Source organism: Triticum aestivum, chromosome 2B (genome assembly GCF_018294505.1).
Source record: "Triticum aestivum cultivar Chinese Spring chromosome 2B, IWGSC CS RefSeq v2.1, whole genome shotgun sequence".
In the NCBI taxonomy this organism is placed as follows: domain Eukaryota; kingdom Viridiplantae; phylum Streptophyta; class Magnoliopsida; order Poales; family Poaceae; genus Triticum; species Triticum aestivum.
Genome location: NC_057798.1, coordinates 239,525,991 through 239,539,466, shown reverse-complemented (window position 1 = coordinate 239,539,466; position 13,476 = coordinate 239,525,991). Strand labels below are relative to the sequence as shown.

The following is a 13,476-nucleotide window of genomic DNA, read 5'->3' as shown; positions in this document are numbered from 1 at the left end:
TCCAGGCCCGCGCCCACGGCAGCCCACCCACCGTGTCATCCCCGACCTATTGCGGTCCCGCACCACCCTGCCAGCGGCACAAATGGCGGCACCGGCGGCCTCCCTCTCGCTGCCGCCCGATCTACAATAATGAACTGCCAAAAGTACCCCTATCATCTGAATATACTACCTGAATTATGGTGTAGTATTGCTATATCTCGACCGTTGAACCACAAAAATAAACGGCTTAAAATATTCTAATGTACGTCTAGCAGTTTTGCATGTGTCTCTTTCTAAACTTTTCATGTTCGTCACCTTAGTGTAACTTCGATTTCTCTGTTATTCGCATTTGTGCATGTTTCTTAGACTACTGTACTATCTTGGTTTATTCAAGAGGATACAACCATTGTTCCAGTAATCGATCACACGAGTGCTCTTACAAAGTGCTATTACAACAGCGCAACACGCCAATCAAACTCTACAAAGAATAGTTGTGCTACGCCCCCCTGGCCGTCCGCCCCCTGCGCTCCCCGCAAGTTGGTGCCCGCCACTCGATCAGACGTTGTCGGGCAGGTCGAAGTGCTGGACGCCGAGCACCTGCAGCGCCGAGTTCTGCACGAAGAGGACGATGCCGCACTTGGTGGCGCGGAAGTCGTCCCACAGCGGGAACTGGACGGACCCGGACACGGCCTTCCTGGCGGACGTGCCGTCGCGCACGGCGGCCACCTTCTCCAGCCGGCGCACCACGTGGTCGTTGAGCAGCGACTTGCTCTTGTTCTCGCCCCGGCCGCAGTCGGTGACCACGCCGCTCTCGTACAGCGCCACCAGCACGCTCCCGCCGCCGTCCACGCGGGAGTGGAGCGCGCCCGTGAAGGACGCCTGCAGCGTGCTCGGGTTCGGCCGCTGGAACTTCACCTGCAGAGCACAGAGGGAGGCGCACGGTTCAGACTTCAGAGCACCGTCAACAATTAAGCTGGTGGGTGCATGCAGCATGCGTGCGTGCGTACGTACCTTCATGGCGGGCGAGGGGTAGCGGGGCGCGTCGCGGACGGCCTGGGCGAGCTTGTCCTGCTCGGTGCCGACGCAGTCCGCGCGGCCCTGCACGACGACCTGCGGCGTGAAGAGCGTGTCCAGCCGGAGCGCCTCCACGTACGCCTTCTGCCGCACGGTCCAGGCGCTGGACGCGAAGGGGTCCTTCCACCCGCGGTAGTCCCAGTAGTCCACGTGGAACCCCAGCACCACCATCGCTCGCTCGCCGCCGCCGGTCTCCGAGGACTCCTGCGCCAGCCGCGCCACCAGGGCGTCCGCCTCAGGCGACGCCGCGCACCCCTGCGAGGAGAAGAGCTCCACCAGCACCGGGCCCGGGGCCAGGTCCTCCACAGGCTCCGGCGCCGAGGCCGTCGCGCCGCCCCTGCCGAAGCACGCCAGGAAACGCGGCGCCATCGCTACGTCTACGTGCCTGCCTCCTTCCCGGAGCGGAAGAGATGTCAACGTGGTGGGAAAGGGAAGCGACTGCGAGTGCCAGGCCGATCGAGGCGCGCGTTTGCGTGTGCCGGGCGAGGTAAGTAGAGTGGTGGCTGGGCACTTAGGTGGGTGAAAGGGAGAGAACGTGGCGGTGGCGACGGCGACGGCAACAGGATACCAGCCTGGGACAGCACGCAGCTCCCCTTCCCGGCGCTACGTTGCGATCTGTCGGCCTCCGCCCATGTGTGCGGTGTGCCTGCCTGACTGCCCACAGCCTCTCCATTATTTCTTATGGGTGACACGGTAGCACCACTTTGCTCCACATGCATCGTCTTTTTGTGCACTACTCCTACTTTGCTCCACATGCATCTATCTTCCTTTGCGATGCGAAAAGATGACCGAACCTGCATATGCTCCCCTGTTCTAAACTGTGGATCCTTTGCTTCGTCCGGTGTGTTTTGCCGCAGCCAAGTGGAGACTGATGAGCTTCTGGTTCGCTGAAAAGTAAGAACGGTGTCGGCCCATCGGCGAGTGGTTGGGTCCGCGTATGCGCACAGCGGCTGCCCGGGGTGCAATAATTTGTTTGAGGCAAACGAGCGTCGGAACACGCCGACCTAGCTGTTTGCTGTCCATGGTGTGTGACGAGTAAATTGCACAGAAGTACCACAATTGGGGCATTGGAAGCAGATTGGTACCAAGTTTGGTAATTTTTACGTGTCAGTACCAAGTCTGGGGCTAGACGTTACAAAAAGGTCTAAATCGCGTATAAACGTGTATTGACGGTGCATCTGACCGGCGGGGCCTGCATGTCAGCTGCCGATGTGGCATTCTTTTTGCAGAAACCCCCTGCACCTCCTTTGTCCTCACAGCGGCGGGGCCTGATCTGGATCGAGGGGAGGAGCCCCTCGAGCCCGAGCTCATTCGCCTCCCGTAGCCCCGCCCCGCCCTGGGCTCCTCGCCGCGCTGCCGGCCGGCCACCGGAGCACCACCACCGGCGACTAGGACCAGGCCGTCCTCACACCCTGCCTCTCTCCTTCTCTTCCTCCTTCCATTTTTTCTTCTCTCTCTCTCACCCGAAGCTCTCTCTCTTGACGCGCCGCCTTGGTTCTCGTCTTCTTGGACTCCAGCGGCCGCATAGCCTCCTCCAGCGCCCACGCCTCCTCGATCCTCGCGTCCTGCAGCGTCGCACCGCCTCCTGCAGCTCCAGCGAGGGCGGGACCCCGTTGGAGGCCATCTTGCCGAGGGCGACGAGCGCGCTCCCGGGGTCCCGAGCCTGCAGAACCGGGCGACGGCGATGCCGTAGGTGGCGGCGTCGGGCCGGCGTGGGGAGTCGGGGCGGCAGAGCCAGCGGAGCACGGAGGCGGCCTCGTGGGCGCGGCGCATCGCGAGGAGGTGGCCGAGGAGCGGGGTGGCAAGCGGGAGCGGCGAGGGGCGGACGGGGTGGTGGCGGAGCGCGGTGAGCAGGGCGAAGGCCGGGGTGGGCGTGGGGAGGGAGGCGAGGTGCTCCGCGAGCGGAGGGAACGGGAGGCGCTCCGGGGAGCCGGGCAGGAGGAGCGCCGCGGAGAGGAGGCGGCCAGCGGCGGGGACCTGGCCCTCGGAGATGAGCCGCGGGATGAGCGCGGAGGTGGCGTCGAGCTCGGACGGGGAGAGGGGGGAGGGTGGCGCTTCCGTTCTGCAGAGGCCCCGAAGGAGACGGTGGAGGCCACGAGCAGAGGCCGCGGCGGTGCGAGCAGGGGCAGCTCCGGCGGTCGTGGTGATGCGAGTGGGAGCTCGGGCTCGATGGATTCTCCCCTCGATCCAGACCGGGCGCCGCTGTGCGGGGGGTTTCTGCAAAAAGAATGCCACATCGGCAGCTGACATGCAGGCCCCGCCGGTCAGATACACCGTCAATACGCGTTTATACGCGATTTAGACCTTTTTGTAACGTCTAGCCCCAGACTTGGTACTGACACGTAAAAATTACCAAACTTGATACCAATCTGCTTCCAATGCCCCAATTGTGGTACTTCTGTGCAATTTACTCGTGTGTGACAGTTTTTTTTTTCTTTTCGAAATGGTTGGTGTGTCACAGTGGAGACCAATCCACAGTCTCTGTAGTTCCTGTGTACCGGCGTTTGATATTGCAGAGTTGAACGCTTGGCTTTTGACCCATGGACGGAACCCCTCTGCCTGTACGTCGCCTCCAGAGATCTGGGATCAGCCTTCGCTCGCGGTGCCGGTGGGGAGTGTGGCCGTGCACCTGACGGCGCATGCGACGTTCTACCAGATCAGTGTCGCCTCTGTCGGTGTACCTGACATGTACCGTGTGCCTGTTGCGACTCCATTTAACTGGGAATTCCGCAGAGCTTGAGGTTTCAGTTATAATCTCTTAACTCATTTTTTAATCGATTACTCCCTTCGTAAAGAAATATAGGAGCGTTTAGATCACTAAAGTTTAAATCACTAAAATAGTTATCTAAATGCTCTTACATTTTTTTATAAAGAGAGTACAATATATGACTTTTTTCGTAAAATAATGACCAAACCAGCAATACAGACAGCTTAAAAAGACAACTATATTGAAGTCCCTGAATCTCGCAAAAAAGAAAATGAAGTCCCTGGAAAACGACCTCTTTGAACATCTTGATGGTGTGCTCGCAGTACATCGTCCGAGCCACCATGTCGTTGTTGATTACAAATGAGAAGTTATCAAAACCACAGTTCTACTGGACCAGTGCCCTCGAGAAGAAACCGTCACCCCTGGAAAAGTCGCAGATTTAAAAGCCAAAACTCCATTATTTCTCACAAGTCTTGCGTCTGTTAGAAATAATGGGCTAGACCCATGTACAATTTCTGAAATATCAAATTGGCCCATAAAATGACAAGTGGTGGCTCTAAAGTTTAGTCTCATCCTGGAATTTGAGGAGGTGTGAGACCTCTTTATACATTGGGTTCTCTCCACTCCACTAAGTGATGTTTGAAGAGAGAAAGAGAAGACCACACACGTGCTCGCCTGGCCTGGCCAGGCCAGGGCGAGCGGGCATGCGACATGCGTGTGAATGGTCTACCGAAATCCGGTTTGTGGCCTTGCAGGGGCACGGTTTCCTTTTGCCATGTTTTTTTAGAGTACGCCAATGGCGTAGCTTAGCTTTATAGAAGAGAGAAAGATATGTACAAGAGTTTACATGGGAGATATCACAAGCCGGCGATCCCACCCAACCACTCCATAACACTAGGCGGACTACTCACAAAACCGTTGGACTCTTGCTACGCCCGCTAGCCTCCATAGGTGCAGCTCCTGAAAGATAAGATTGACCGTAGCATACTCATCGCAAATCACACCTGTCTGGAAAACCCTAGCGTTACTTTGCTTCCATAACATCTAGCAAATCAACATGACGAAAGCATCGAAGCCCTTCTTGTCCGCTCTGCTGATCTGCTTGCAAGTACTCATCCACCACTGTTGTAGCTTATCATGTTGCATGGGAATCAGGTTTGGATTGATGCCAACTCTGGAGAAGCATTGGAACCAGACTTGTCTCATGAAAACACACTGAAACATGAGGTGATCCACGTTGTCCTCCTCCTGGTCACAGAAATAGCAAGGAGATACCATCTCTTGCAAACCATGCCTGAGCCTCCTATCCGAAGTCCAAATGCATATTGAATAGCCAACCACATGAAGATCTTGCAGACAAGAGGGGCTCCGTTCTTCCAAATAGCAGCTGCCGGTGGAAATCTGATTCCTCCGAGGCCGAGGCAGCTATATAGACACCCGAGTCGTGCCAAGCCCATATTGCCTTGTCTCCACTTCCTAGATTAATCTCAAACTTCATAAGGCTCTCCCAAAGGTGGATGAATTGTGCAAGCTCCTCTGTCGACAGAATCTCCGGGACGTCCTTAGTCCAATCGTGCTGGTTTAACCCCTCACTGGCCAGCCTAGTGTTGATCGTCCTCGTCTTTACCCTAGCCACGAGACCAGCGGCAATGAAGAGAATCCTTTTGCCATCGCCGATCTCCCACATCACCATGCTATTGGACGCGCACTGAACTTGCTTGTCCGGCACTAGATTCAATCCTTGCCACGGTCGGCAGTCATTCAATCTGCGTAGCCATTCCCATCTCAGCCGAAGGGCAAGGCCATGCTTACTGAGATCCATAATGCCAAGACCACCCAGCTGTTTTGGGCGACACACGCTCTGCCAAGACACCGCACACTTCCCACCACTGACAGCGTCCGTACCGGCCCAAAAGAAAGCCCTACATCCCTGACCCACTATCTCAATTGCTCACTTTGGCGCCTCAGACACAATTAAGTGGTGAGTAGGTCGAGCCCTCATCACTTGATTCACCAGTATCAACCTCCCCGGTCGAGTTACCACACCTCTTTGCCATCCCGGGGGGGTTTTGAGCGCTCCATCCACCATGAATTGCCACTACGAGTGTGTCAGCTGTTTGATACCCAGTTGGAGACCAAGATATTTACAAGGGAAGTGATCAATCTTCCAAGGAGCGCATTCCCGACCACCTCCTCATCATGCTCCTCTTCGCGGATCAAGGTCGCCGAGGACTTGGCGAAATTGACATGCGAACCCGAGGCCTTTCCAAAGATCATGAGAACCTCCTTGACGAAAGTGATATCGGTCCGAGATGGTCTAATGAATAGAACCACGTCATCCGCATAGAGTGAGAGCCGCTGCAAAGGCTTGCATCCATTCAACTTCTCCAGAATCTTGAGCTCATGTGCCTTGATTATGATAGTCGTGAGGGTCTCCATTGCAATCACAAATAGCAGTGGTGAGATAGAGTCCCCCTGCCTTAGACCACAAGCATGCATGAACTTGTCTGTCATACACCCATTCACCACAATCCTCGAGCTGGCGGTAGTGAGCATAGTTGCCAGCCAAGCGAGCCATCTCTCTGGGAAGCCCTTTGTGCGAAGCACCTCAAAAAGGAAGGGCCATGACAGCGAATCAAAAGCTCAAGCAATATCTAACTTGAGGAGGACTCCCTTAGCTTTTCTTTGGTGCAATCTTCTGGCCATTTGCCTCACAAGAAGAAAGTTGTCATGGAGATTCCTACCGCGGATGAAAGCAGATTGGTTAATGCTCACAAGCTCTCCCATCCGCGGGCAGACTCGGTGTTCCATCAACTTGGATGCCAGTTTTGGAAAGCTATGTACTAAGCTGATCGGTCTGAAATCATTGACTCGGCAAGCTACCGGATTCTTGGGAATGAGAGTGATTAAGGCCTGATTCAGTCTGCTGAATCCCTGACCATTATTAAGGACCAGTTTGTGCAACGATGCCATCACATCTCCTTTGATGATGCTCCAAGTTTTTTTGGAAGAACACTCCTATGAACCCATCCGGTCCCGGGGCACGATCAGAAGGCATATCCTTGATGACAGCCCAAACTTCCTCCTCCGTGAAAGGAAGATCTAACTCCGTGAGGTCCACTTGTTGTATGTTGAGTGCCTCCAGGTTCAGAGTGTGATCTCTAGCAGTATTCACTCCTAGCAGCTCCCTATATGCTTGGAGGAATGCCTCCTCTTTCCCTCTTTGATCCATGATGACCTGGCCCTCCACTACGATGGCTGGAATGAAGTTTTTAGACTTCCTACCATTGGCCACCAGATGAAACAACTTAGAGTTTGCATCCCCTTCCATGAGACAATGTATCCGGGACCTCTGTCGCGCAATCATCCTTTCTAGAGAAGCAAGGCCCAGCACCAAGTTCTTGAGCATACTTCGCAACCACCTCTCCTCTGGGGTAAGAAGACGTGAGTCCCGAGCACAATCCAGTCTAAGGATGATCAACTTAGCAACCCCAATCTGGAGTTTGATATTCCCCACTTTCCTTTGGCCCCTAGATGTGAGAGCTCTTGCCGTGTTTCTCGAGAGAACGTCCAAACAATGAAACGGCTCCACAACCAAAGGACACAGGTCCAGGCCTCTTGGACCACCTCCAAAAAAACCTCAAGCTTTGTCCAGAACAATTCAAACCGAAATCTCCTCTTCGTGTCCATGCGCTCCTCCAACGAGAGGTACAGTGGGCAGTGGTCAGATGAGGCAGTCGAGAGAGCTTGCAGCAAACTGTCCGGATGGTTAAGCTCCTAGTCAACTGATACAAATGACCTATCAATCTTGGTGAGGGTAGACACCTCCCTCTTGTTGCTACACGTGAATTTTCGTCCATGCAGAAACAACTCCTTGAGTGCGTTATCGTCAACAAATCCCTTGAATCTCCCCATCATCATGCGATCCAGGAGCGTGTTGTTTTTGTCCGTCGCATGTAAGAACATGTTAAAGTCACCAATCACCAGCCACGGCCCCGGGCAGAGCGTCCTCCTCTCAGTCAACTCCTGGAGAAACTGAGTTTTTTGGTCGTCTTCTTGTGGTCCATAGACCAACGATAGCCACCACGGGATCCCCTCCCTCGGTGCAACATATCCAGACAGAGAGAAGGAATCAAGGGCAAAATTAGTAAGCTGGACATGTGAGGATTCCCATCCCACTACGATTCCACCTCTAGTCTTGGACGCCGGGAGGTACGCAAAACCATCATAAGATGGACCTGAGCATTGCAAGATAATATACTGGTCAACATGTTCCAGTTTAGACTCCACAATACACACGATCGCCACGCGCAAAGAATCAACGAACTCCCTCAGCGCCTTCTTCTTGACCAGGCTATTGAAGCCCCGCACATTCCAGCACACTACATCCATAGGGTTGTATGACATGGGAAAAAGAAATCCTCCATGTTTGTACCGTGGCGCGGCCCTGCCTACGCGACCACCATAGCCGTCGACTCCAACTGTGCCGATAGGTTGGTAGGCACGGTCATCCCGAAGATCGCTGCAATGGCTTTCAATTGTTGCTCTTGCAGTGGTGAGTCTAACACAGATCAAAGCAGACCAAGTGTGTCATCCAAAACTGCCAACTCATCACAAGCAACCCCCAAAGCCTTCAAGAGCATCGTCTCGGCCACCATCGCTTTGTCTTCCTTCCGCCACCCACCGAGCTCACCACCGATCTGGTCGTCCGCCTTGGTGTGAAAGGGTCCTGGCCCAACCATACGCCACGGGCACCCTCGATCTCCTTGAGTAACGGCGGAGCCAACTTCTTGAGTAGACCGGCGCAGAATGACTTGATATTACCCAGAGCCACTAATTACTTAGCCGTAACATTCGCGTGCAGTTCATCCAACTGCACAGGCTGCGCCACCATAATAGACTGAGGCGCATCGGTGCATGGCTCTCCCATGTACGTAGTCACATCCGTGCATGGCAACACCAAATCAACCTAGGGGTCCGTGTCCAATGAAACCAGGCCAAGTATAGGGCCCCCACCCAGCTCAGATATCGGTGCCCATCCATCTGCGTGGGTGGCAGCCGAATCTCCCACCTCTGGGTCCCGGGGCGATAGGATTTGATGCGCCGGCTCCTGGGTAGCCCTACCCACTGCTACCTCTTGAGCACTATGTGGGTTTTCCCTTGAAGAGGAAAGGGTGATGCAGCAAAGTAGCGTAAGTATTTCCCTCTGAAAGATCGAGGATGTCACCTAGAGGGGGGAGGGGTGAATATGCGCTTTAAAATAATTACGGTTTAGGCTTGAACAAATGCGGAATAAACCTAGCGGTTAATTTGTCAAGCACAAGACCTAAAACAACTAGGCTCACCTATGTGCACCAACAACTTATGCTAAGCAAGATAAGCAACTATGTGATAGCAAGATATATGACAAAGAACAATATGGCTATCACAAAGTAAAGTGCATAAGTAAAGGGCTCGGGTAAGAGATAACCGAGGCACGCGGAGACGATGATGTATCCCGAAGTTCACACCCTTGCAGATGCTAATCTCAGTTTGGAGTGGTGTGGAGGCACAATGCTCCCCAAGAAGCCACTAGGGCCACCGTAATCTCCTCACGCCCTCGCACAATGCAAGATGCCGTGATTCCACTAAGGGACCCTTGAGGGCGGTCATCGAACCCGTACAAATGGCGACCCTTGGGGGCGGTCACCGAACCCGTACACTTTGGCAACCCTTGGGGGCAGTCACCAGTACCCGTCAAATTGCTCGGGGCGATCTCCACAACCTAATTGGAGACCCCGACGCTTGCCCGGAGCTTTACACCACAATGATTGAGCTCCGAACAACACCAACCGTCTAGGGCGCCAAGGCACCCAAGAGGAACAAGCTCTAGGGTGTCCAAACACCCAAGAGTAACAAGCTCAAGGGTACCAAGCACCCAAGAGTAATAAGCTTCTCAACTTGTAACTTCCACGTATCACGTGGAGAACTCAAACCGATTCACCAAATGCAATGGCAAGGGCACATGGAGTGCCCAAGTCCTTCTCTCTCAAATCCCACCGAAGCAACTAATGCTAGGGAGGAAGATGAGAGGAAGAACAAGAAGGAGAACACCAAGAACTCCAAGATCTAGATCCAAGGGGTTCCCCTCACATAGAGGAGAAAGTGATTGGTGGAAATGTGGAACTAGATCTCCTCTCTCTTTTCCCTCAAAAACTAGCAAGAATCCATGGAGGGATTGGGAGTTAGCAAGCTCGAAGAAGGTCAACAATGGGGGAAGAACACGAGCTCAAGGGATGAGGTTCAATGGGGAAGAAGACCCCCTTTTATAGGTGGGGAAAAATCCAACCGTTATGCTCACAGCCCGCACAGAGCGGTATTACCGCTCCAAGGAGAGGTACTACCGCTAGGGCGGTAGTACCCCTTCGAAACACAACAGTGAGGAGGCAAAAAGGCCAGAAGAACCGTCGGAGCGGTAGTACCGCTTGACCTCACGGTACTACCGCTAGGGGTAGCGGTACTACTGCTAAGGGTAGAGGTACTACTGCTTGCGGGCGGTACTAAAAAATTACATCCGGGCCTACCACCGCAGGAATTGGGATGAGTTTTTGGTCCGGAGCGGTACTACCGCTGTAGGATCCACGGTACTACCGCTCTAGAGCGGTAGTAAAAAATTACATCCGCTCCAATTCGCGGTAGTACCGCAGCAGCCTTTTCAGAACACCAAAACTGCCACAACTTTTGCAAACGGACTCCGAATTCGATGAAACCAATTTTGTTGGAAAGCTAGCGACAAGGAATAACACAATCTTGAAAGAAATATCAGTAAGAAGCAAATGAGAAAAGACCCATAAGAAAATGGTGAGAACCCTTCCTCGGATAAGACCGGTAAAATCTTCAAACACCGAAAAAATCATAGAAGACGCATGCGAACTCCGTTTTCGATGAAGTCAAGCTTGTCATCAAGATGACCATAAGCTCTAAGACTCACAAAGAGAACCAAACAAGAACCAAGAAACATGATGCAAGGATGCAATGGTTTGAGGTCTCCACTAACGATATGATCAAGCTACCAACTTGAGAGCCCCCCTTGATAGTACGGCAAACGATCATATAACCCGGTCTCCCAACTACCACCACGAGACCCGTAAAATAGAAAACATATCAAGGGCAAACCTTTGCCTTTCACATGGTCCACTTGAGCTAGATGATGACGATCTTGACTCCCTCAAGTTGGACCACCTTTCTTGATTGCGTTGGCTCAATGAAGACTAGATGATTGCTCCCCAATAGTCCACTATGGGTGAGCCACTCTTCGGCACATCTTCACAAGTCCATTGACACCACAATGGATGGCAAGATTCAAGCACTTGATCTCTTCATGATGCTCCACTTGAACTTGCACACAACAATCTTGATGACGATCACCACTTGATGTCATCCTTTCCATGGGTTGTATGATATCTTCCTCTTGACGCAAGCCCATGGACACGTACCTAACCCCACATAGAACTCTCACATAGACCATGGGTTAGTACACAAAGTGCAATGGACAATGCTTAACATACCATGGGATCACTTGATCCCTCTCGGTACATCTTCTACGCTTTGTGAGTTGATCAACTTGATTCACTCTTGACTTAGTCTTGATGAACCTTGAATCTTTCCAACTCTCTTCATTTGGATGATGTCTTTAAGGTAAACATGAATGATCACACAATCTTCTTCTTCAAGACATGCTTGCAATAAGCTCAACACTCACATGACCAATCTTTGGATAATTCCTTAATAGCACCCTGGTCAACTCATAAACTCCTTGAAACCAACACATGGACTTAAAGAAAAGCCTATGGACAAATCCTTCAAATATAACTCAAGACAACCATTAGTCCATAGAGATTGTCATCAATTACCAAAACCAAACATGGGGGCACCGCATGTTCTTTCAATCTCCCCCATTTTGGTAATTGATGAAATCACTTTCAAGAGAGTTTATATAAGGAATTATGCTTCACTATGCAATGCAACAACCAATAGTGCATGCGTATGAGATGCAAATGCTACTGAACAAAACCAAAGCAAGAGGAGATAACTCTCTAAACTTCTCCACAAAACTCTCTGAAACCTCTCCCCCATTGGCATCGATTGCCAAAATGGGCGAAAAGCTAAGAAGGCCAATATAAATTGTGGTCCTCCATAAATTGTGTATTTCTCCACAAGAGAGTGGAATGCAATACACATATCCAACGGTAAATACTTGGAGGAACACAAACTATATTAAGGCACAAAGATTGCTAAAGAATGATATGCCACAAGGACATAACAAAGTGAGACACAAGCAATCAAGCAATCAAAAGGTACCAATTGAAGCAAGCAATCAAAGGATATCAATTGAATCAACTAGACCAAAGATCCTGCGAGCCACATGAATAAAGGATATTATGATATGAGCAAAGGAGTGTTCTAAAGAAACTAGAGAAGCTCCGCATGATTTGTGCACACATAAGAATATTTGCATTTGGATACAAAGTGCACAAAATAGGATCATAGCTCCCCCAAAATCAATAGATACTTACAACAAGTGCAAGTGAGCATATAGGAAATAAAGCCTAGTACTTGCAACAAACACATGGTTGAGCAACAAGTAAAAGAGGCAACTTAAGAATGGGCTCAACCAAAATGATGTGTGTGAGTCAAGGCAATGCACTTGAGAAGACTAATGTACGGATGAGCATTAAGCATCAATAAAGTCTTGAAAGAATGAGGAACACGGTGCAAGGCCTATCATTCCCACACACAACTAGCAAATGGGTTCACAAGCTTACTAATAAGCATATAAAGAACCTATGCTTGTGACAACCCGTGGTGAAGATGGAAGATGAAAGCCTCATCAAGACGAGGGATACCAATTAAGATGGCAAAAGCCTCGTAAAGATAAGCATGAGGAAAATAATCTTCACCACACAAGAGTGCATCAAGATGCAACGATAGAAGACACGCACTCAAGGCAAAAGCTTTCACGGAGCAACCAAAGAAATAACATAAGAAAGACAAGGTGGACGTGAAAGAAAGGATATCATCTAGAGATGTAATTTCTCTCAGATGTATAAGGTTCTAGGCAGACGAAATCATGATGATATATGTCTACAAAGAAGGATGTACACCCGACATAGTTACAACACGAAGGAATAAGATATCCAAAAGGAAGTCATACATATACCAATAAGATATTTGCTTGGAAGCATATCACATGGCTAGATATGGTCTTATTGTATATAAATGAATTCCTACCACACAACCATCAAAGACATCACAACTAGCAACAAGAGATCATTGTTGGGATGCTTTGAGAAAGGAAACAAGTATCACAAGAAAGAATGAAAACATGCCATGATACAACCTACACAAGGTTGATGCAAGAAATGTGTGCATGAAGTAGATGATGATACTTGTTACCGAGATATCATTGGAATGATGTAGAAGATACCAATTGAAAGTAGAAAGTAGTTCATTGATCATCCTAGCTTGACTCCAATAAGCACATGGTGACTGTCGGTGTCAAAACCGGCGGATCTCGGGTAGGGGGTCCCGAACTGTGCGTCTAGGCGGATGGTAACAGGAGACGAGGGACACGATGTTTTTACCCAGGTTCGGGCCCTCTCGATGGAGGTAAAACCCTACGTCCTGCTTGATTAATATTGATGATATGGGTAGTACAAGAGTGGATCTACCACGAG

General features: G+C 51.1%; 1 protein-coding gene and 1 pseudogene across 1 annotated transcript; both read right to left on the bottom strand.

The window, feature by feature from the left end:
- Nucleotides 1-363: 363 nt before the first annotated feature.
- LOC123041130 (uncharacterized) lies at nt 364-1,695 on the bottom strand. The gene is made up of 2 exons (XM_044463829.1): nt 991-1,695; nt 364-894 (listed from the first exon to the last, which is right to left on the bottom strand). Exons 1-2 carry the CDS (start codon nt 1,420-1,422, stop codon nt 535-537), a joined length of 792 nt encoding a protein of 263 aa, XP_044319764.1. The 5' UTR covers nt 1,423-1,695; the 3' UTR covers nt 364-534.
- A 746-nt stretch (nt 1,696-2,441) lies between these two features.
- Nucleotides 2,442-7,091, bottom strand: LOC123039182 (uncharacterized; annotated as a pseudogene).
- Between the last annotated feature and the right edge of the window lie 6,385 nt (nt 7,092-13,476).

Bases quoted from the DNA above. Each gene is read 5' to 3' on its own strand.
- LOC123041130 (XM_044463829.1), bottom strand. From the start codon at position 1,422: ATGGCGCCGCGTTTCCTGGCGTGCTTCGGCAGGGGCGGCGCGACGGCC. The intron at 895-990 runs GTACGTACGCAC...TGTGCTCTGCAG, and splicing joins ACCCCTCGCCCGCCATGAAG to GTGAAGTTCCAGCGGCCGAA.